This window comes from Myotis myotis, unplaced genomic scaffold (assembly GCF_014108235.1).
Source record: "Myotis myotis isolate mMyoMyo1 unplaced genomic scaffold, mMyoMyo1.p scaffold_m19_p_2, whole genome shotgun sequence".
Lineage (NCBI taxonomy): Eukaryota > Metazoa > Chordata > Mammalia > Chiroptera > Vespertilionidae > Myotis > Myotis myotis.
In genome coordinates, this window is record NW_023416324.1 from 38,729,735 (window position 1) to 38,755,047 (window position 25,313).

The window sequence follows — 25,313 nt, forward strand, 5'->3', positions numbered from 1 at the left end:
CCTTTGAAAGCCACACGCTAAATGTGGTCCAAACACCAAATCTACACAGGCAATGCTTTCCCTGACAACATCCTCCTTATTTTTCACTGTGGCCAATTTCCCAAGCATATCTAGTGTCTGAAGTCAATTGAAGATGAACTGATTCAACTTCTGACAGAGGCTTTCTCTGTCTACTCTTACCCACACCCCAAACCCACACCTTCAGTGCCAGGTCAAGGCTTCCACGGGTCAGAGGGAAGCTTAGAGAGAAGCGATTTCCTCTTTCAAGCCCTCGACTGAATATCCAGTAGAAACTTGTGGAATAAAACCAGGCTAAGCTGTTGTTCTCAAACATGTTTATTTGTAAGTTTTACATGGTGTGTTACAGAAATTAATGGAAAATTTCTAAAAATTTCGCTGTTTTGTTGAATGCATTGTACATAAAGTTAAAAATAATGTGTCCATATATGTTAACAAACTGTCATCTGAGGTAAAGTTAAAGTAGGTCTAGAAATGTACGGCAACAGTCATTTCTCTTTCTCATCTTTATTAAAAAAATAGGTGTCAGAACGCAGAAATTGAAATGAACCAAACCCACAGAGTAAACATTTTTTTTTTTTTAAGAAGGTGCCCGGTACATGACATGATGGGGTTTCAGCAGACACTGGGATGAGTACGAATCGTCACAAAAGTCTTGCGGCACGTAAAGATTGAAGAGCTATGGGGAGTGGGAACAGAATGGCAGGTGGCGTTTCCCTGGTTTCAAAATTTAAAGTGACAAATTTAGTGCTAGTGGAGGATGATAAATTAACAGCTGGACACATGGATTTTTCTATCAATCTAACTGGAACTGTGCAGACTCCCCATGACCCTTTGGTATTGGCACCTCAGCTCTTATTTGGAAATTCCACTGTACTCCTGGAATAGGATACAGTGGTTCTGAGCTCACCAAACAGTGCTTGTTAAACATCAGAATTCTGCCAATGATAACACGAATGGCAGTCTAACAACTTGACTTTATTTCCCTCACTGGAATGCATCACATGGACCATATACTTTAAGCTCAGAGCCAGTTACATTTTCAATCACATTCAATGAATGGTGAGTTCACTGGGCTCTCACCTTCTGCTATGACATTGGCTCTGTAATGGTTTTTAACTGATACAGCGACCTCCGCCAAGGTTCACTTCGAATGTGTTAGAAGCAACCCAAAGAATCTGTACAATGGGGTAATACTGCCAGACACACTCAAGACAGCCATATCAAGGGAGAAGATAGCACCACTTGTTTAGAATCTGAATTACGGACAACATAGCAATGTAAGCCATTTCCTCATGGGAACTGCCCATCTTATTAAATCCCCAGAAAACACCATCAAACTGGTTTCAGGACATCTCTTATGGTTCTCACGCCTTTCCCATTTCCTCCTTCATGTGAAAAGATGATTTCATTGTCAAATGCATGCACTTTTCTGGAGGAGTCATGTGGACCAACAGTGATATCTACGGAGGGAGGGAAATGGCCCTTCTCACTTTTCTGGTTCTTCAGACCTTCCGCCTTAGGATGACATTTACATGGATTCCGTAATGGACATTTGGTCAGTTTACCTAACTGGAAAAAAGTTGGATTCCAGTGACCTGATAATGTCAAATTTGGGCTTCCAACAGTAACCACCACATGGACTTATCAATTTTTTTTTTTTTTTTTGCAAGCAAGTTTACCTTCTTCCAAAGCATTTCAGTTTCTATTGATATGAGGAACCAAAGTACGCAGGCCTATTTAAGTTAATCATATCAATATAAATTCTAATTTTTGAATTTTAAAACCAAATAATAGTAATTACCCTCAAATCCAATTAATCACATGATTCTTTAAAGTTTTCTTCTTAGTGTTAAACCACTAAATTCAACATACTGTAACTGCATAGGAACATCGGAAAACACACTTGACCTGTAGAACAATTCTCTGTAGGGCAAAAATATATAGATTCTTTATGAAAATCATGTGCTAAACATACGAACCGAACACTACACTTTTTCTGTCTCATACATGTAAAAAAAGGAAGCTTAAACTCTTTTGTTTCATGTACAAATAGTCCAGTGATTTCCGTGGGAGAAGGTGGGAGTGGAGAGGCAGGAGGGAGGGTTAGAATCTGAAGGACAGACCTTCAAAATGTGAGTTGCCTTGTTCTTCTTTTACACGGAGGGCAGGCACTCTTGTGGAAATGCTAGATGAGATGATGGAGTTACATGCTCCCTTCCTGTTCACTAGCTGCTGATTGGCCAGCTGCTGCTGCCAGCTGTCCCTGAACTCCAGCCTCCTCCCATATGCTCCAGAGTAACATCTGGAAAGCCAGCCCCATCCATAACGCTTGTCACATCTTGCACTCAATCTGCTACCTTCTCTACAGTGTAATGGCATTGTTAAAAAGCATTTTCATTAACATTTATATTTACAAAAAGAAAAACACCTGGCAATTTTTTTTCATTAGAACTCCTTAAAGCCATTTCCCTTAAATATTTAAAGAGTTTAATGGTAAGGTTTTTTTTTCTCAAGTTATAAAATAAAAATCCCATTTGAATTTTCTGATGTACAAAAAGAGATAGAGATGAACCATTATGATCTCAGAATCAGTTTGTTATTCTGAATACTCACGCCACCATTGTTCCATGAGAAAGTCAGTTTTTAAGATCCAGGGCCACATTACCAGGATTATACCAGAATTATTTGGCAAATGACTTTTCTTTGAAAATGGCACGTGGAGAAGACACTTGTCTGCATAGCATCACAGCAGCAAGAGATCGGAAAAATAAAAAATATTGTTTCATTGTACTTAGAATTTAGAGCTTCTTAGGAAATCAGATGCATTTTTCATCTTTCTCATCAATGGGACTTGATGTCCTTTCCTACTCACAGAATGAGGGTTCAAACAGAAAGCTGTCTTTCTTCACCAGGATGCAGAGATAGCTAAAAGGTTGTTTTGGCAACATTCTTGATCATAAAGAATTATCAACCACTTATTTGTCTTGTGATTTCAAGTTAATTCATTCATATGAGACTTTTTTCCCCCACTTAGGTTTTTCATCAATGTCTTAAAAAAGTCAAAAGCAATACAAAATTTGTACACCCATTAATTTTCAAACATGACAAAGGAAGGAAAGGGAAAAAATGGCAGGCCAGGCCCTGTGCAGTGATAAAGTAACATCATCACATGTCAAAAGGCATAAGGATGATGAGAGTGTGGTCACAGAGGACCTCTTCCTTTGCCTAAAAGAAGTCAGTGCCAACCTTGCTGTAAGACTCTGAGGCCTGTCACTCCAAGTTTCACGTCTCTACAGCAGGTAACATGTAGAGAAATAAAAAGAGAATTATGATTTTGCATACTTGGGGAGGGGGGTCATTCTCAATCCACATTAAGAGAGCTCAGAATGTTTGTTGGGTAAGCATTTGCTTGATTTGTGATTTAACGTTGGGTATAATTTTCTTATACTTTTGTGTGTCCTTGTTTTGTTGTGCTGCCATAGGTATCTGCTGTGGGTTGCCAAAAACTCTTAGTTCCTTCCTCCAAACAAGTTCCATTGGGCAATTATGAATTTCTTTGTGGGATGAAGTGAGGTGAAAGAATGTAAGAGCCTGTCGCGATGCTGATTTCCATGCTAGTCTTGAAGAAGCACCCGCCACGAGCCCGCATTGATGCTATTTCTTAGGTCTGTGGATCTGCGCATAGAGAGGCTCCAGCTCCTAGGGACAGAGGGACAAAGTGAGACCCATTGTTTTCCAGATAGGAATTTCTGAGACAACTTGGGAAGGAGAGTTTGGGATTAGAACAGAAACGTGACAATGTATGATGGATGACCTTAGGTGATTTTTTGAGTATTTGATCATGGTGCATATCATTTTGGCAACTTATTTTAATCATCAGGAAGAACTACTCACCCTGTTTTGTCCTTGGTTTTCAAGTGAGACTGATTTCTCTGTTAGGAAAATAGCATGATATAGTAGAGAGAGCTGAACACGCTGTGTGATATGGACAAGTAACTTATCCTGTCTGAGACTCAACCATGAAATGGGAATGATACTGTTCATTCTGTAGGGCTTTTGAAGGATTAGAGATAAAACATCTAAGCACAGTGTTTGGCCATAACAAGTCTTCAGAAAATAGTAACTATTATAATGACTCAAGTGGCGATTTTTTTCAACACAGTTTTATGAATGTCCACTTGATACGGTTGAAATTCTATTTTGACCTGCCCTTTGGTTTCTTTAAGCAGTGATGACTGGACACACTTCACAGCAATTGTGCCTTTAGATCTTAGTTAAAAACTTCTGGGACTTGTTTCCATTCCATCTGCTGTTTCAGATTGGGTCAGACCTTTGCCTGCGCACATTGGAGTTGTCCTGAGACATACATACACAAGGCGTTCTGTATAGAACATAGCAACCTTTCCATCCAAACGTAGGTGGTAAATGGTGTTTGGCCTTGTTGAAAGCACTTCAGGACTTCATGTCAAAGGCCTGGGATGCACTAGCCAAGCAAGACTAGATCAATGCTCTGGTCTTAAGCATACCGTAGATAGGCCCTTCCATTAAAACTGACCTTTATGCTGCCACTATTGGATGTTTGTTCCAGAATTAAATAAACATGGCTACACCCTAATTATGCCATATATTATACATTAGCCTGTATCCTGCCATGCAAGTAGTAGTGGATCCTTTTTATTTGCTTATTTTCTTGAACTATCACATTGAAACGGCATCCTGTGAGCCCCTCCTGTGTGTCTAGCACAGTAGGCATTTTGGAGTACACTGACTTTTTAATTTAACACAATAGCCATGTAAGGCAGATGTTTGATCTCTTTTGCAAATGAGAAATCAAACACAGAAAAGTTAAGTCATTTGCGCATAGTTACACAGCTAGTGAGTTTGGGGGATGAGACTTAAAAGTAGGTCCAGTACTTTCCCTAGTCTATCACAACAGCTGATAAAAAAGGGTCCAGCTCTTCAAGCTGTAGTGTATAGAGTGCTTTGGAGTTTATCAAGTTCCCTCGTGTCTTATTTTATCTGCCTAAGGGTTCTAAGAATAGCTTTTATTCTTTCCATCCTCATTCTGCAGATAAAAATGGAAAGTCAGGGAGGTATGTGATCTCAGGGTCGTTGTGCTGCCTCTCCTGTGTCTCATATATCTCATTGTTCATCTTGATTGTAAAGTTGAAATGGACTAAAAGATAATTTTGTTCAGATCCATCATTTTACAGATGAGGAATCTGAAGCCCAGAGAGGAGAGGTTTTGTTTCACCAAAGTCACAGGGTTACTTAGTAACCATGCTGAGAATAGGATCCAGGCTATTTCCTTATACACTTACTAGAGGCCTGGTGCACGAAATTCGTGCACTCAGGGGTGGGGGTTCCCTCAGCCCTGATTGCACCCTCTCGCAGTCTGGGAGCCCACGGGGAGCAGGCCTAAGCCATCAGTCGGATATCCTTAGTGCTGCTGCGGAGGCAGGAGAGGCTCCCGCCACTGCCACTGCGCTCGCCAGCCATGAGCCCAGCTTCTGGCTGAGCAGTGCTCCCCCTGTGGGAGCGCACTGACCACCAGGGGGCAGCTCCTGTATTTAACGTCTGCCCCTTGGTGGTCAGTGTGCGTCATAGCAACCGGTTGTTCTGTTCAGTTTATTTGCATATTAGCCTTTTATTATATAGGATTATGTTTATCTTCTTCCAGGGAGAAGGCCCCTCCTAGCCTTCCAGGCACCCTATTTCATAATGTACAAGAGAACCAATTTGTCCCCCAATGCTTTACATTCATGGGACTTTATTCTGTCCTTTAAACATAACAAAAACATGCAATTCTTCTTCCAAGTATCCAGTGACAAAGTATGGAGTCCCATTCTTCCACACCCTGCTTCTGGTTACCACTCACCGGTTCCTTCTGCCATTTTAAATGTGAATCTAGCACAGTATGTGTGCAATAAAAGTTTGTTGAATTAATGAATGACTACGATACAATATCAACGTTCTTTACTAAAAACACTCTAATTTGGCTTCAATTCTCTCAAAATCTAATCTAGCAAGATCTAGAGCAAGATGATTTATTAAGCACCTAATCTATTCTCTGTCAACATCTTGAAATGTTTCCAATACCTGTTGTAAGGCTAAACTTGTTCGTTTCCTGTGTGTTTGTAATCTTGGGGGGGAGAGGGAGGGGAGAGAGGGGGGTTGGGGTGAGCCAAGGTGGAGCTGTCAATACAAATCCCAGGAAAAGCCATTTTGGGGCCTATGCCAGGCTATCGGGATGCCTCTTGACCTTCTCTGAGTAGACTTCCTCAGCCCACCCTTCTTTTTGGATGCCCTCAGAATTCAGGCTGCTTTGATCTCACCCTACAATGTGCTCTGTTCTAAGTTTGGAACTAATTTATTCAACAGAGAATGACACCCTAAAACAGAAGAAGCCAGCAGGCTCAGATGGGGTAATTAATGCCACACTGCATTAACTTCCTGTAGCTGAGATAAATATTCACACGTCCGCTGCTTGCTGGAATTTAGCTTCAAATACCCATCACAACAGCGGTAACGAGTGCAGTCAACTCTCAATTATCCCCACTAATGAAGGGGAGCAGTGGCGTGGAAACCCCAAGCCGCAGATCGTCCCAAAGTCTGACACTGTGATGCATTATCCATTTGGGCAGCAGCTTTGCCTTCCTTGTTACTGAATCTTAGACTGTCAGAGCTGGGGGAGCTTGGAAATCACCTGACCCAGAAATTTCCAACCTGACTTCCCACAAGGTCACGATAGGGTCTTGAGGCTGTTTTCAACATTCTAAAATGTCTAAATGGAATCACACGTTAGCATAGCACGCTGGTGTCTTTAGTTTTCACTGGGCAGATTTGACCACATCTTCAAATCCTTCAAAGCCTCCCCATTACCCACAGGGCAAGGCCAAAGCTCCTTTGCTGGGCACATGAGACCCATTAGTCTCCTAGTCCATTAGAGCTAATAAATGCACCTTCCAGACCACGAGTCAAACTCAACCATCAGGTCACGTATAGCAGGCTTTAAAAAATGTTTCATTTTTAACACCTCTGCCACAATGTTCTTTCTGAAATGGATTTGGTCATGCCAGTCTCCTGCTTGAAATGACCCTCCTGACTCCTTATTACCCCAAGGATAATGCAAAGGCCTCAGGATGGCACAGGAGGCCTTTCCAATAATATGGTTTCACTCTCTCCTATGCCCCCTTCCATTTGGTACTTCTGGTCTACCTGCCAAGGCAGGCCTTTCCCACCTCTGAGACTCTGCTCAGGCAGTTCCTCCTGCCTTTGGGCCTCTCTTTGTCCTGCACCTGATATTCCCTTCTTTCAGAATCATTTCAAATATAATGGCTTCCTAGACTCTCTAGTGCTCTGTGCAGACCTCTGTCTACAGTGCCACCATGCAGCTCTTAAACCCTCTACCCAATGAGCCCCACTGCACCCTTCACATCAGTATCCCAGATGCTGAGTGAGAGCTTGGAACATGGGCAGCACACCTGCTAACAACATGGAGACTGAGGATGTGAGTGAATGAATGAGCAGTTCTTCTTTTATCAGGAGCTGGTGAATCCTCATGAACTTTAAGCTCAATTGGGCCTGGCATCTTAATATCTTCATTTCTAGAGGACAATAAAGTAGATGGAAAAACCAGACAATACAAATAAAACCCAAACCAACTAACCAATCTTTGACTTGACTCCCCTGTTTGCTGGGAGGTGCAGTGAAGGGATGAAAGCATGCAGATTTGAAATCAGGCAGATCTAGTTAGTATCCCCACTGCCAATTCCCTGCAGCCTGAGGCCCCTGGGGACACACTGATTACTCACTGCAGCAAGGGAGCCACGGTATCTGTGTAAGAGGACCTTAGGAAGGGCTTATTACAGGCTTGGGCTTGTGTTAGATGATTTGGGGGAGAGCCAAGAATGTGTGTGCTTTTTTCTCTAGGGTGGATGCCCTTAGGAAGCAGGACTATGATTATTTTAATAAATCTCATCTTGAGGTTAGAAAGAACAGAGCAAGGTTAAAGGGAGGAGAGAAGGATGTTTGGTCATTTTTATACTGTGGACGATGCTTTTGTTGCCTCTCCTGGGCCATGGCTACTGAGTGATCTTGTCTTGACCATCATTGTCACAGAGTGGTCTTGTCTGACGCTGATGATCAGTGAACTAGTTAGTTCACAGTCAACAGAGCACCAAGGCCTCGCTGTGAGGGTGGGGCTCCTGGCTGCCAGGCTGCCATCTTCTTTCTCACTGTTACCCACTTAGTACCCATAGGACTCTGTGATAGTCCCTTAGCCATCTGAGAGCCAGTTTCCTTATCTGTCAAATGAAGCTAGAAATCCTCTCTGTGAGCTGTGCTGTGAGCATTAAAGGGGAAAATACACCGAGATTGCCTAGCACAGAGGAGGCAGTCTCTAAGAAAGACTAGGTTTCCATATGTCTGGCCCGTGGCTTTATGTTTACTCTGCAGAAGATGCTCTTAGGCCTAAAATCACCTGTCGGTGGCTTCTCCCTCACAGCATATAACAGCCGCTACAACCGGGCTCTGTGATGAAACCTAATACTGTCTGTGGATCAGACCAGGAAACTGGGCAGAAAGAATATGCATTCATCTGAGGAATCTGGCTGCAGGCCCTGTGGAGAACAGAGACTTCCACATACTTGCAGAACAGAACACAAGTATGAATCATGTGCTCACGTACAGCAGCCAGGCAGAACCGCAGAGTGATAACAGCTTACATTTACAGAAACATTTGCAGTCTTTAAAGGCCTCTTCTGTATCACATTCGTGATCTCATGTGGGCATCACACTGAGGCTGTACCCTGGGCAATCCCATCTCCATTTACAGAGAAGCAGCAAGGCTCCCCAGAGTTTGGTGACTTGCCCAAGGTCACTCAGCCAGCACAAAGCAGACCTGGAATATAACTAGGTTTTATTTTTTAGCTTTAAAAAATTTTGTGGTAAAATATATATGGCGTAGCTTTTGCCATTTTAATCATTTATACAATTTAATGGCATTAGTTACATTCACAATGTTGTGCAACCATCACCACTATTTCCAAAACTCTTTTAGACTCTGTCCCCATTAAACAGTAACACCCTATTCCCCTTTATCTCCAAGCCCTAGTAACCTCTAATCTACTTTCCATTTCTATGAATTTACCGATTCTGATTTTTAAATCAGTTTCACTGAGGTATGATTTACATACAATGAAAGGTTCCTATGTTGCCTATGCAGTTTGATGAGTTTTGACAAATGTACACACCTGTGTGCCTACCCACCATAATCAAGTAGGACATTTCCTCACCCTAAAAACTCTGTGTCCTTCTCAGTCCACCCCTCACTCAGGTGCTGCAACCACTGATCGGCTTCTGACCATTATCAATTAGATTTGTTTTTCCTAGAGTTTCCTGGAAGCACATCCAGCCACTGCCCTCTCCACCACCACGTGTAGGTGTCAGAGCAAGAAGGGCCCTGAGGCTGGCAGTTCCTGTCTTACAGGCAGACACTGAAGCCTCCAGATCTGATGACTGTTTAGCCCAAAGTCCAGGGGAGATGGTGGAGAGCCAGGAGGGCAGCCCAGGTCTGATCCCATTACTGTGCTGGTTTCCTCGCTCCCCCATCTAGCCCAGCTCCTTTGGCTGGTAGTACAGGGCAAACAGTGTATTCTAGCTGTGCCCACTACTCCACATGACTTAAAACCATGCTGCAATCTCGATCTACTGTTTGGTTTTCTTTTCTGACCTCCAGAGTCTCACATCCAGGATCTCTGGTCTTAAACTAAACCTGCCTTTTTCTGCTCAAGCATGTTGTTTTATGTACCTTAGTGCAGGGATTGGTACCACCTAGGCCTCAAAACCAGGAGCCTGGGGTAACTCTAGACTATGTCCCCTTCCTCCCATTTCCCTTCAGTCTTAATCTCCTCCGGATGTCATCTTTTAGGTATCTCTTGGCCCAAAGCCTACCTCCCATCCTGGCCGATGGTGCCCTCAGCCAGACCCTTCACATCTCTTGCCTGAGCCTTCCCGAAGGTGTGGGTTGGACTTCCCTCTAAGTCCCGTGCCTGTGGAATGGACGGATTATTTTCTGTTCCTGTGGCTTTCTGTTTTAAGACTCTGCTGTTTGGTTCTACTCAAAAACAGAATAGTAATAATCATCCTGAAGACACATATTGTACTTTCAAAGCTTGCAAAGCACTTTCTTATTCATGAAATCGTATGATTCTGGGAAGCCTTGGGAGGAGCTGTTCTAATTATCAATATTTACCCATATGAGGGTCCAGGGTTTAGAGGGGTTATATGTCTAGAGCCATCTGCTTTGGAACCATCATTCAGACCCAAGTCCCCTGAACTCTGTGTGTCTTTTTTTCTTCTTCTTCTTTCCTTTTCCTCTTTTTTCTTTTTCTTTTTTTATGATTCTTCTTCTCTGAGCATCTGAAGTTCAGCTTTCTTTTCCCTCGAACACTAGAAATCCATCAGGTATTATTTTATATGTCTTGGGTTCCTGCTATGAAGATCAGTATTAAAAAACGACAGCAGCTTGTTATTTATGGCAATATCTGCTGTTAGTAAGGGAGACAGAGCAAACAGTTCCCTATTGTTACAGACGCTACTTTGGCTTGACAGCTGGGAAAGTCTGATAGGCAGTTTATTTACTTAGCCATTAAACCAAATAAATGTTTTCATTTTTCTTTCATCTCCTCAAACGCTAACATTTTGCCCTTAAAATTGGTCCAGCAACACATCAGTGAAGTATAAATTACCTGCCATTCCCACACCAGCCATTATAATATTATTTGGGTTCTTTTTTGCCCCCATTGACCCAGTCTTTCAAAGACACGTGATTCTCCCAGGTGGAAGGGGAGGGGAAAAAGGAAATAACTGAAGATATTTCGCTTTATTGCTAACACAGGAATGCCATTTGAGATGGGCCCTGAAGCTCCCACCTTCAAGGCTGGAGTCCCTTGGTTTCCTCTTACTGTGGTGCAAAGCGGCTTTAACTTATCAACAGATGTCACCCTGCCTACTCAGAATTGTGCAGGTATTTCTAATAAAAAAAACAGCTGGAGATAATGGTTGTGAGGGCGATAAGGAAGACAGGACTCCTGCTTTCCCATTGTATGAAGGCACAGGGGAAAATAAAACCACGGATGGAACCATCCCTGCATGTTATCCTCTCTGAACGCCTGGAAAGGCACTAAGAAATTGCAGTTAGTAAATTTCCAGCTGGTCGGATGGTGAATGGAATGGAGACAGAAAAATCAAAAGTGGCTTGCTATTGATGGAGAGGTCCGGAAAGGCTCATTTGGACTTCCGGGTGGGTGTCTGCAAGGCTGGCATCAGCCCCTTGGCATGCAATTCTTGATAGGCAACTGTAAAACTGCCAGGCTAAGCTTTCAAAGGGAGAAAATTGCTTCATTGCAGATTAGAGTCCAGCCCTCCTTTGGAGCTGGGAGCTGCTTATGATGATTTACATGTAACTATAAGACTGTTGTTTTTTGTTTCTTTGTTTGTTTTTGTGTTTTTTTAGAAGTGAAAAGAGGCCTGTGAGGCCCTAACTAGTGTCATTCTGACTACAGGACAGGGAAGGTCAGAGAGCTAAGAAGTGGGTTTTTCTTTCCTTCCCCACTTCAAAACTGTGCCGAGGCACGTTAAAAGTTAATTATCTGAAGATATAAAGTACAAAGCAAAATCTCCCAGCCAATGGCCTGGGTCCTTATGGTAGAATTTATTTAACAGAAGGTCTGATGTACATAATCCAAGGTAGTGGAGAACATACATTTATTGAGCACATATGATGATGCTGGCGTTGGTGGTGATGTTAGTGGTGGTGTTGGTGGTGATGGTGGTGACGCTGTTGTTGTTGGTATTGGTGGTGATGTTGTTATTGTTGATGGTATTGATGGTGTTGGTGTTGGTGTTGGTGTTGGTGGTGATGTTGGTGTTGGGGGTGATGTTGGTATTGGTTTTGGTGGTGGTGATGGTGATGGGATGGTGTGGCAGCTAACATTTATTAGGTGTTTACTATGTGTCAGACATGGTACTAAGAGCTTCACAAACATCACCTCATGTAGCTCAAACAATAACCCTATGAGGCAGCACTCTTTTTATCCTAGTTTTTCAAAATAAGACAGAGACAGTATAAAACCTCATCAGGGTCATAGAACTAGTAAGTGGTAGCCAGATTCTCAACTCAGACAGTTTCACTCTAGAACCCAGATTTTTAAACTGAGTTTTCAGCTAGATACTGCGTGTCTGCCTCCATGCTAGAGACTCACCTTATGCTTTCTCAGTTAACATCATGGGTAATATAAGCCTTTTCTAGCAGATGAAGAAACCAAGACTCAACAGGCATTATGGTTCTTGCCCAAGACTTCTTGCTCTTAAGTAGCTGAGCTAGAATTTGAACTCAAGTTCCAAATCCTAAGCTCTTCTCACTACACCATGCTATATCCATTCACAACTCAGCCACGGCTTAGGGTTCTGGATGGAGCAACAAATGCAGAACAGGCTGAAGCCCCACATGACAGTTCAGCTGACATCACTCTCTCAAGCTGAACAGGCTCATAAATGTGAGGGTTTGATACATTGATCTGCAAATGGTCCAAGTCATCCTTGTTTTCTAGCAGAACTTCAATTTTAGGATGATGTTTGCTGTTATCCTGATGAATGGCTCATTGCCTCTAGTTCATTCATCAAAATTTTCAAGGCAAGATGGAGCATGTGAAATAACACATGTGCAAGGGGTAGAAAACCTTCTGGGGATTCTTCCCGAAGGAGTCCACCCAGGATACTCAACTTTTCTCTTTCCTGGAACATGATTTTGCCTTTAACTCACCAGCTCCCCAAATAGCTTTGCAAGATTGATAGTGTAGATGGGTATCAGTCTTGCAAAGACTGATAATGGTTTTGGATGGCATGATGTATAATTACATGCTATTGTACTGATCTAACAGGGCAAAATATACAATATATTAAGTTCTTTGATCATGAACTCTATTAACAAAATGCTCTCTCAAAGCACTCTTAGCTTTCAATAACCATCCCAATAACTTACATGTGACCTGAGAATGATTACAAGGGAGCCTCAGAATCCATTTATGAACAGTGAAAACTATTTACCATTTTAATGGTTCTGACCACGCTGTTGAGGACTAAAGAAAATGAAGCTCTGTGGATACAGCCTAGCAGTCCCCCGCACTATGGAAACCTAAGAAAGTATCTGAAAATTAAACACATTTGTCAAGGAGTGACTGAGAAATCATGTCGGGGTAACAAGGTATACTTCTGTCTCCTGAGAAGGTTCGCCTCATCAGCAACTCTTTCTCTGGATCAAATCAGATGTATTGAAATTCAAGTGCCAAAAGCCACTTGTAGTAAATGGGAGCATACCTCTCTCAAAGTAGCTGCTGATGGAATCTGAAGTGGCTGGGAGCCAGCACACGCTGTAGTACAGGTATAAACTGCAGAGCCCCGGAGCGAATGCTGCATGTCTTTGGCCTTTGAATGTCCCTTTCCCATTGGGAAGGGGGCAGGGCCCCTTTTGGCTAGACACAATGGGCTACCATGATCTTACATCTCTATCAGTCTTACTTCAAGCACTACTTATTGTTGCTTCTTAGTCTGGATTCTCAGTGTGTTTGGTTGGAGTGCAGGCAAATGCAGTGACACTTTGTTTATCAGATTAAAACATCGGAACCATGTCTCACTGAAAATTGATCAGGGTGGGCAGAATGTGTCCATCTCAGAATCGATGCTTTCAGAAGCTGGATCCACGTTAAGTAGCGTTGACCATGCCTCATTCTGTCATCACCAATCATTGCGAACATATCATTAATAAAATAATAGGGCCATTCCCCACTCTTCACCTCTACCCCTATTTCCCAATATATGTCAAAGGTCATGCATCCATGAAGAAAAATTAGGTGACAAACAGACATCAGGCAAGGAGAGATGATGTGAACATTCAGGGATATGCTCAGCAAGGAGAGATGGTACAAAGATCAGGGATGTAACTTTCAAAGTAAGGAACAGGCATAAAAGGGAAAGCAGATGGTTTAAGGATGAAGGAGATAAAAGGACAGATACCTACCCAGACCTGCGCTATCTAGCTACCGGCCTGTGGACTTATATTATCAGCACTGGGCTCCCCACTGGGCTCCCCAAATGGATCACTGTTGGATGAGGCCTGTGATCCATCGGGCTAGAACACAAGAAGATAACACTTTTTTTTTCCTTTTCAACAACTGAAAATATAAGACAGCTGGCACACTTCCATGCACACAAGTAATTGGCTATTTTAATGCAGGCAGCAACTTCAGTTAGAGGATACCGCGCCCACAAATGTGAGAACTTGTAAGAACAACTTAATAAAAGGACAATGGTTTTTAGCCGCTCATTGGAACATAAAGCCCCTTAGTGACCCCTTTAGAACTTAAGCGCCTGAGCCAGCATTCTTTTCTACTTAGGTTTCCTCATGTACTGTCCATTTCAGCTATAGAGGTTTTGCTGTTAAGGAAAAACAAAAACAGAAAGAATAAGCCCATCACTTACAGCTTCTTGCTCTTCGCTTTTGCTGGGGCTTTCAAAGCCCTCTTCGAAGATGTCATCTGTGGTAGGGTCACTGGCGTGGGATGCAGATGACTTGGATGGAGAGCTCTGTCTAGGGGCTGGCGTTGGAGCTGCACAGAGACCATGCAAAGAGATGAAACCCAGTAAGTGCCTGGTTGCAAACGTGCGTACCTCACAGAAACCTCGGGGACCTGGTTACGTTCCAGTCAAGTCACAGGACTCCTCTTCCTATCACAGGCAAATCAGGTGAACAGTTTAATATTTCCTCTGTACATATTTATCTTGTCCTCTCAATTCTTTTTTAAGTCTATTTTTAAACTTTATTTTTATTGTTGACACTATTACAGATGTTCTCATTTCCCCTACCCCACCTTGCCCTTCTCCACCCAGACCCCACCCCGCTTCTCTCTGGCCATTGTTGTCTGTGTCCATTCTTTGACTAATCTCTTCTCCTTCTTCCACCCTCTCTCCCCCCTCCTGTCTCCCTCCCCTCTGACAGCTGTCAGTCTGTTCCATGTATCTCACATTCTTGACTGACAGGAAGAAGCTGGTCCACATGAATGAAATAAACAATGGTTCTCAAGGGATAGTCCCTGAATCAGCAGCAGCAGCCACATCTGGGCACTTAATAGAAACGCAAATATCCAGACCTACTGAATCAGAGACTGTTTCTGCACGCTCAAGTTGAGAACCATATTTTTTTCCCTTCTCTCTTGCTTAACATCATATAATTAATTCAGTAAGAATAAATAGATCAGAGAACAATGATACACATTGACAGAATGCCATCTATGTGCCAGATACTGTCAGAAATGTTACAGACAACATCTGTAACCCTCATAACACCTCTTCAGAGTAGGGTTATGACAATTACACAGAAGAGGCATGTGAAGGTTGCTAAACTGCTCCAGGCCACACAGTTGGCAACTGGTAGAACCCAGCTTCATCCCCTGACACACAGTAGATATTTGTTTGATAAACACGTGCTAAATAAGGCGTGTCTCAGGGATCTGGGAAATTGGCTATAACTGGTGATCACTTTGAAGCTGGTGCTGCAGTTCTCATTCTATATGGGTGTTCATCTTCTGTCCTGATATCCCACATTTTCCTTGTCTCATTTGTTCCAGAGGTTTATAACAAATACAACATTTGAAACTATTCTTCCTTTAAAAATTTCTAATTTGCTATTGAAAATACCATTCACTGGCTCAGACCAAGTGAGGGGTACCGTGGCTTAAGCTGGTAGCTAAATTTCAACACCATTGATAAGCACCTCCTGCCATCACTTCTCAAAATTTACTGTAGTCTGGCTGCTTATCAAACAGTGAGTGAATCTCAAACTTGGTGAGTTCCTCTTGCCTCAATGGACTTGTATTTAGAATAACAATGCAGTTTGTTATGTGCCAGTGAGCTAGACCGTGCGAGGCACTTCGCATCCACTATACTTTCTAATATAAATATGCTATTGTTTGTTTTTCTGATGAAAATACTGCAGTTCAGAGAGGTGAAGTGATTTTCTCAGGGTTAACACAGTCATGAAAGAGGAGCACTAGGATTTTAAAACATTTTTAATCCTCACTCAAGGATATTTTTCCCATTTATTTCTTGAGAGAGTGGAAGGGAGAGGGGAGGAGGAGAGAAAGATGGAAGGGAGAGAGAGGGAAAGACACACAGAGAGAAACATCGGCGTGAGAGAGACACATCAATTGGTTGCCTTCCTCACACATTCCTGCAACTAAGGTACAAACCCTTGACGGGGAATCAAAGTTGTGACCCTTTGGTACTTGAGCCGACACTCTAACCGCGGCCAAGGCAGGAGCACTGGGGTTTAACACTGTCTGACACTGTCTACTCAACTGTTGGAGGTTTACTGTTGGTCTAACTGATCCTCCACTCAAAACATATTAAAGAGGATGCTGATGGAAAAGAGGACAAAAGTCTGGTTTCACTCATTTTCTTTAAAATAAAATATTAAGTTTTTCTCTCATTTAAAAGGAAGTATGCTTTGTTCCATGAGATGATTATGGAACAAACAATTTAGCGTGGGTTTAAGTGAGATAAGCTATATGGAAACACTCTAAGTTGTGGACGTTTAATAGTTATTAGTATAATTTGATTCTGACTTGTGTTTGAAGTGTTTTATTGCTTACCAAAGGCTCAGAACCCCAGCTGACCTGACAATTCTGAGAGATTCATACTTACTGAGTGAAATCAATAGGGAGCATAACTAGGAGTTAATTTATGCTAGCGCCTTAACCTTCAGGAGGTTTTATGGACTATCTCCAGCTCTAAAACAGTGATTCTCAAACTGGGGCAATTTCACTCCCAGGGGACACTCGGCAACAGCCAGAGTCACTTTTGACCATGACTACTGAGCAGGTGTATAATACCACTGGCATCTGGTGGGTGGAGGCCAGGGAAGCTGCTTCACACCCTACAATGCACAGGAGAGGCTCCTCAACCAGCATCAATAGTGCCAAGGCTGCCAAACCTGCTCCCAGACACACCAGTAAGTGGGTGTCCTTGGTTTTGTTTGTTTCATTCTCTGCAACCTTCCCCTGTTATAGATACTATGCCAACAGTACAAGACGTGTAGGGATAATGAAGACACACTTCCTGTCCTCAAAGGACTTCAACTCCCCTCTGCTGTTTGTGGCTGGCACACTGAAAGAGAAATATTTGTTTTCCAAAGATGCTTGCTTATTTATGCATGACTGTCATGTCTTTAATATTTCATTGCTTTTATTCATTATTCTTCCTTGAAACTTTGAGATGCTCCCCCATGTAAATCATCTGGCCTGAGCAGAAGTAGGTTGCTTATCCATTTCAGAACAGTATCCTCAATCTGACTGCAATGACAGTATCTAATTATGTGAACATTAGATTCTCTCTGTGTGTGGACAATTCATGGCATTGGCCAAGAAATGATCCGTGTCAGTTGTGACAGTAATGAAAACGTCAAACTCATTGTTCCACGAGCCTTTTCTTTCTCCTTATCAATTGTCAAGGCACAAGCTGAATCTGCAGACACCCTTCCCAAACAGTGTCGACGAAGCACAAGTGTGTTCAAGTGTATCTGGACTGTGACTGGCTGCACAGTTCTGGTTTCCCAGATGTTTGCAGCAGAAAAGTGAGCTGGGCTAGAACCACTGAATATCAGAAGTGGAATGGGGCACACTGCCTATCACTTACTTTACCTACAACATAGCTGAGGTTAAGAGAAGTCCTACCCACACCCAAGGACACAGCGTGTGGTGGAGGAGCCAAGATTAGAGCCCTGGTCCAGAGCTCTGCACAAAACCACTCCATAAAACTACATGCAATAAAACAATACACAATAAAACTATTTCAAACCCTGTGAGGTATACTACAGAATGTTTTAGCACATGAACCATTGAATCCTTTTAATAATCCCAAACCCAAGATAGATGAGGAAATCAAGGCTCAGAGAAATAAAATGATGTGTGCAGAGTCACAAAACTAGTAAGTAATGAAGCTGCTGTCCAGTTCCCAGTCCTGAGCCTCTTGCAGGCCATCATCTTTTCTCTCTGACTAGCCTCTAAGCTTTGAGTCCCAATCTGGCTTCAGCTATACCAATTGTAGGAGGCCTTATGGTTGCTATATCTCTGCCCTAACTTTTTCCTGATCTTAATGTTCTAATTTTTTATCCTTGTTCCTAAAATTATTTAATTCACATATACCGTTCATTTTTATTTTAATGAACCATACAAAGATCCTGTATCATTGCTGGGCTATACACAAGTGAGTGAATGAGTGAATAAAAGAATGAATGAATGAGCAAATGAACAGAAACCTAAGAGGCAGAGTGATGTGATGGAAAATCAACAGGTTTATATTCAATTCTACCACTTTGTCTAGTCTCTTTGTCTTTGGATCTCACTTTCATTACCTGTCAAATAGGTCTAATGCAACTTGTCATAAGCATTGTTCTGAGCATAAAAATAATAAATGTAAAGCATGCGGGGAGGTACGGATGTTATAGTAAGAGTAACATAAACAAAGAGTCCTATTGAATACTAAAGACCCGAAGCACGAAATTTGTGCACGGGTAGGGCCCCTAGCCCTGGCTGGTGATTAGGGCTGATCAGGGCCTTCTGGCTGCCAGCCGGGGCCTCCCTTCGTTCTGCACCATCCCCCTGGTGGTCAGCACATGTCATAGTGAGCGATCAGTCTCCCAGTCAAACTCCCACAGGGACAATTTGCATTTTATATCTACACTAATAAAAGACAAACATGCAAATTGACCATACCTTCACTATGCCTTAAGCCATGCCCACCAGCCAATCAGAGCGACTATAGGCAAATTAACCCAACCAAGATGGCGGCCAGCAGCCACAGAGCTGGAGCAAGCAGGAGGCTTGGTTGCCCCAATGATGGAGGAAGCCAAGCTTCCCGCCTGCCATGGCCCAGCTCTGAGCTCCACTCAAAGCAACAAAGTTTCAATTATAGAAGGTAAATAAACCCCAGATACCTGCTTTCAGCCAGCGGTAGTCACGGAGCTGGAGCAAGCAAGAGTGGGTTGCCCCTGGCGATGGAGGAAGCCAAGATTCCCTCCCACCTGCCCTAGCGGGCTCTGAGCTCCTCTCAAGGCTACAAAGTTTCAATTATAGAAGGTAAATAAATCCCAGAATAAAAAGAAAAAAAGGAGAGGCTTGGAGCCTCCATCACTGGGGGGGCTTGGCCAGCCTGAAAACGGCCCTCAGCCCCTCACCAGACTGGCCAGGCACCCTAGTGGGGACCCCCCACCCTAAAGGGGGTTTGGCCAGCCTGAAAACAGCCATCAGACCCTCACCCAGGCTGGCCAAACCTCCATGGGGTGAGGGTCCCCAATGGGGGGGGGTGCTTGACCAGCCTGCAAACAGCCATCAGCCCCTCACCCAGGCTGGCCAGGCACCCCAGCGGGACCCCCACCCTGATCCGGGACACCCTTCAGGGCAAACTAGCCGGCCCCCACCCATGCACCAGGCCTCTATCCTATATAATAAAAGGGTAATACGCAAACTGACCCTAAGAGCAGAACGACTGGGAATGACTGGTCACTATGACACACACTGACCACCAGGGGGCAGACACTCAATGCAGGAGCTGCCCTCTGGTGGTCAGTGTGCTCCCACAGAGGGAGTGCTCCTCAGCCACAAGCCAGGCTGACAGCTGTCAGTACAGCGGTGGTGGTGGTGGGAGCCTCTTCTGCCTCCTCAGCAGCATTAAGGATGTCCGACTGCAGCTAGGCCTGCTCCCCGCTGGCAAGTGGACATCCCCCAAGGGCTGCTGGGCTGCCAGAGGGATGTCTGACTGCCAGCTTGGGCCCGATCCCCCAGGTAGCGGGCCTAAGCCAGCAGGTGGACATCCTCCAAGGGGTCCCAGACTGCAAGAGGGCATAGGTCGGGCTCAAGGACACCCCCCTCCCCGAGTGCACACATTTTTGTGCACTGGGCCTCTAGTATATAGATAACTAAGATTAGTTCTCTGAGCCCAGACACAAGGCATCACTCGCACAAGGTTTAGGAAGGGCACTCACGTGAGTTGGTTGATGGTGTAGTAGACGTCACAGGGGTCAAATTCAACTGGGAGATGTCAAAGTCATCACAGTCATCTGTATCCTGTGCCATCCCGACTTTGCTAAAGTAACTGGAGAAGGCCTCTGAGGTACAGGTGAGGGAGGGTTGGTCGGGTTTGCGGGAGGGCACGGGTGGAGGCTGGGCCATCTGGAAATCCTTAAACATTTCTTTCCCCATTTTCTGTCTGGGCTTGTCGGTCTGTGGACTTGACTTGGAGGAGTCACCCGTGGCTGGGACGGTTGCGAGGGGAGTGAGGGGACCTTGGAACATGGCGGCTGGCAAAGGCATAACAGTTTGTGTGGGCATGAAGGCGGCTGGCGGAAACTGCCCGGCCACAGCTGGCCAGGGCTGCTGAGTGGCAGGGAAGAGACCCGGCTGGCCCCATGCGATGGGCTGAGCCCCTGGCATCACCTGAGCGACTGGTGGCTGAGCACCCATGGCGATCTGCTGTTGGACGAGGGGCTGCTGGCCCCAGAAGGATGGGAGGACGGCGCCCATGGCAACGTAACCTGAAAGGTGGAAAAGGAAAGTCAGGCATCCTGGGAAGGAATGATTCCTGGAGTCAGGTGGCTGGCCAAAAGGTACTGAGCAAACCCCTGAGTGTCCAGCTGTGTGCTAGGGACTGGGGATGCAGGGATGACTAAGACAGAAGTCCCTGCTCTCATGGAGCCTGCCTGCCAGAGCAGTGGTCAGGGAAACCTCTCTAAGGGGATGACTCGTAAGCAGAAACTAGACTGCGGTGAGAGAGCAAGCCAGGCAACGTGTGGGGGTGAGAACAATACTGCCAGTTGTTAAAGGCTTCTGACATCACACAGCCTCCACAGCCAGCGTGTCTCAGTGGGAAGGGCAGAGGACTAGGAACCAGGCCTGGCTGGGTTTGAATCTTGCCTCCCCTTTTTGCTAGACCCAGCACTTCATCCCCATTTTCAAATCTTTTTCCCACTGGCACCTTTTCCTCCAGCCAATGGAGACAACACTCAACTTGCTCTCTCTCGCCTCTGCTGGTCCATTTGCCTTTAGAAAGCATCTCCTACTTCTTTGTGTATCTACCCCTTATATACTCTTTGGAACTCAGTTTAGCATCACCTCCCTGTTCCCTGACCTCTTGGCTCACTGGTTCTCAGTTCTCTGAGCTTCCACAGTCCTCATGTTCATCTCTCTCATGGCACTTGTCACACTGCCTTGTAATTGCCTGCTTATTCTGTCTGTCTTCCCTCATTAGACTAGAAACCACCTTCTAGCAGAAACGCTTTATTTTATCTCCCCTAGCCCTTGTGTCTAGCACAGTTTGGGGCACACATTGGCTGCTCCATAAAAGCTTGAGCTGGGGAAAGGTGAGTGAGTCATAGTAGAATGAATACTTCACTGCATCCTTCCAGGGATGCAACTAGACTCCAAGACCTGTAAGTGCTCTGATCTCTGGTGAATCTACTGTTGGTGGCAGGACATTTTTCCCCCCTCCTCATCATTTTTTTTTTCCTACAAGGAACTAACAGATGGATTATGCACACTTTTCTGGAGAGAGCTATTAGCATGTCTCTGTGGCTTCATGCCATCTGTTTCAGACCAAAGTACAATATTCAACAGGAAAAAATGCAGCACAGGGTAACTGGGTATCATGTTGGAGAACATGCAGGTCTCACTTGCTTTTCCTGTGGGGGACAGTGCCTGCTGTCTGGGCTCCGCCCAGACCTGCTTCCTAGGTGCTCTGGTCACACAGCATCGCACATGCCTGATGGGACACCTCCATGGCAGGACTGTGGCAGCCCCGGACGCAGGGAGCCACTTGGCGGCTGCCACTGCAGCCACATAACAGCTCAGACTGTTTACTCATTAACGTTCCACAGCAGAGGGAGGAGGTGCCAAGGAGCATCTGTTTATGCCACTGAATTGAGATCAATCATAAACCTCCTTGCTGTGAAGTGAAGAGAAACACCTGCATCACTGCCTTGCAGTGAGATTTTTAAAAAGTGTTGAAAATTGCAATTTATAACCAGATGCTGGTATATGCTGGGGACATGCTCATTATTTGCTAAAAAGAAAAAAAATATCAGACTAAAATTTAGGAAAGACACTGAAAACTAAGGGAGTACCCAAAATATATATAGAACTTGCATGGTGCCTCTCATCTACATTATTTCATTGGACTGACTGACTGATTCAGTTATTCATTCAGAAATATCTCTACTGGGTGCCAGCACTGTTTTAGACGCTGGAAATTCAGTGAAGAACAAAACAGTTGAAAACAATCCTTGCCCTCGTGGAGCTTACATTTTTAGAGAAACTGCAGCTTCATGGGGGAGGTTTGATGCAGCGACATAGAGCATGGGTAGCAGAGCAGGGCTCCCGCTGAACAGGTAGCAAGCATCAGGTGAGTGGTTTCTTATGGAACCACAGTTTCTTATGGAACACTGCCAGGCACTGCTTTAAGTATTTTGCTACATGTATTAACTCATGAAGTCCTCAGAACAGCCCCACGAGGTGGAATCCTTATTCCCATTTTACAGATATGTTTCTTAAGGCTCAGAAGGGATTGAGCTGAGTATTACACAGCTGGTTAGTGGCGGGGTCTCACATTCTCCAGGCCCCCAGGTTCTGGGGCCAGCTCTGCCATGTGCAATCAGGAAGCCAAGGACCTAAGCTTTATTAGATTCATTAAAAAAAAAAAAACATTCCAAGAAGATAAAGGGAAATAATATAGGTACGACAAGATGAATTTTCTTCTATTGTAGGAATCAGTAATAATAATAATAATAGAATTTTCTACATGAAGCATTTACAAAATACCAGCCTTTTTCAAGGTACTTAAGTTTCCATTTAATCCTCATGATATTGTTGCAGGTAACTATTATTTTCAATTCAGTTAGAGAGATGAAGAAATTGGCTCTGACAGGTGAAGTAATTTGCCTAAAGCTTGTAAATACATGGCAGAGCCAGGATTCAGACCCAGTCCATTGGCTGCAGACGCCTCCCACAGCCTGTCCATTGTACCACATGCCCCACTCCATTGCCCTGTCCACCTGTCACTGGCGCTACAATTAGGGACAGGTGGACAGAGATGCAATAGTTGCAGAGATTTTTAAGGCCAGTTAAGGAAGTAGAAAGGCAAATCATTTAACACCAACTGAAGCCTAGTTTTGCTCCTCACTGTATTTTAAGTAAAGTAAGAAAGCAAAAATATGCTAATTAAAATTAATTTTAGACTCATGTTCTAAAACTTGGAAGCAACCTATTCACTTTTTTTTTTTTTTTTTTTTTTTTTTTTGGTAGCTGTATAAACCAAATCTGGATGTGCAGAAATGGCTTGTCCATAGTTTGCAAAAGGGCTGGTCAACCAGAAAGATTAAAATCTAGGCCTTCAAAGCCCTCCCCTGGCACAGGCTTGGGGACAGGCCCAGGGTAGTGCTACCTGGCACAGGCAGGTCATCAGGTGCTTCTCATCAAATATTAGGGCTTGAAGACATGCGCAAGCACCCAATCCCACCCTCTCACTTATAGGGAGGGGAACGGAGACTGGAGGGGCCAATCATCCCTCCTCTGCCTGGAGTACTCCTAACCCCGATACCTACTTGGCTCTTGCCCTCAGCACTCCCAGTCTGCTCACGTCTCTTCTTAGTATGAGCCCCTCCTGATTACAACCTCTACTCATACCTGCCCTTCACCTGCTCCAAAGCCCGCAGAGCCAGCTCTACATTTTCTCTTTGTCCATACTGCTTATCATTGTCTCACATGTTATTTCTATGTTGTTCTTTGTCTCCCTGCTAGGAAGTAAGCTCTTTGCAGGCAGGGATCTGTGTGTGTGTGTTGTATTCTCGAACACACCTCAGGCACCTAGAACAGAACCTGGAACACAGTGGGCCATCAATATATATCTATGGGACAAATATGCCTGGGAATTAGTGAGTTTAGTGCCTGGGGTTGCCATCACTTGTCCAGGATATCTTCATGAATGACACAGCACAGGGATTCTGAATACAGGGCTGGCAGCACAGGAACATGGTGCATTTCTGATGGAAACTGCTTCTCTTATTTAAAATGTCACACAAGGAAATTTAAAGATCCTTTTGGGGTAAATAAAACTACTCCTCGCCATTATCCTGTTTTAAAGGTGGATAAAACATTCAATTGGGAAACTTAGCAACTGAATACATTTCTAGGCTAGAATTGCATCTTCTAAATTATAAGCAGATCCAGTGACTACTGACCTTTGCTGCTTCTCAAAGTTCCTGGTGATCCCTGGGCTTATGAGGAGTAAGTTAACTATTTCAGAACAGGGTCTACATTTTTAATTCACTTTGAATAACAACGAGATTTATATTTGGTGGCAAGAATTTGTTTCTAACACTGTGTAATTAAAAGTAATTATTTATAGAAAAAAATGCAAGAAGATTTGTATTCTAGAATAGTTAAACTCCATGTCCTATTTATAAGATTACAGTAGAAAAAGATGAAGCTACGAATTTCAAATATGTAGTTAATGAAAGCGAAAAAGTCTAAGTCTCCCCCACATGCAAGAAGCAGAACTAGTCCCATCTTTGGCTGTGTCCACGCCATGAGGACTGGCCACATGGAGTGCCTGATGCCTCCAAACGAGATGCCTGAGCTTCCACGATTTGTAGCTCACCTTTAATACTGTTCCTGTTGTAAAGTAGTCTATGCTTTTCATAAAAGAATATTTGGAAAAGAGAACAAATACTTTCTGAATCAGCGGTAGCCAACCTTTTGGACCTCATGGAACACTGGTTGGTGACCGCTGTTCTAAATCACTAAAAGCCCCATCATCCTCCCAATTCACCATGAAGTATTTTGCTCTGTCCCTTAGGTTTCCTGTATGGGGACCCTAGCCCTCCTGAATCTCCACCAAACCAGGAGGCAGATCACGTCTGTCCATCAGAACGCAAGAGGTTTTTGGAGAACAGACTCACCCACTCTCCTTGGCTACCTCTTCTCCTCTGGCTCAGATGGACAGGAAGAAATGGACTTGCGCTGATCTGCATGGCTGTGTGTGCACCAGGCTCCCTAAATCTAACCACCTGAGTACATGGAATCTTGACCATTCCATGTGACGGCCATCACTGTATTCCAGCCAGCAGCATACTAGACCTCTGTGAAAGGCGCCACCCCACCTGCCACCCCATGGCAGCTTCTCAATGT

The 25,313-nt window shown here is 44.1% G+C and overlaps 1 protein-coding gene across 2 annotated transcripts in view; it reads right to left on the bottom strand.

Moving 5' to 3' along the window:
- Positions 1-330: 330 nt before the first annotated feature.
- The window catches only part of DAB1 (DAB adaptor protein 1), a 402,182-nt gene continuing 377,199 nt past the window's right edge, over positions 331-25,313 (bottom strand). The window contains exons 12-15 of one of the 2 annotated variants that reach the window (XM_036352028.1): positions 20,120-20,668; positions 14,563-14,690; positions 14,102-14,212; positions 331-3,720 (exon numbers count right to left, since the gene is read on the bottom strand). In XM_036352028.1, coding sequence (XP_036207921.1) covers positions 14,117-14,212; positions 14,563-14,690; positions 20,120-20,668 — 773 coding nt within the window. In that variant the 3' untranslated portion in view covers positions 331-3,720; positions 14,102-14,116. The remainder of the gene's footprint in view (positions 3,721-14,101; positions 14,213-14,562; positions 14,691-20,119; positions 20,669-25,313) is intronic. The other variant, XM_036352027.1, reaches the window with a different exon arrangement.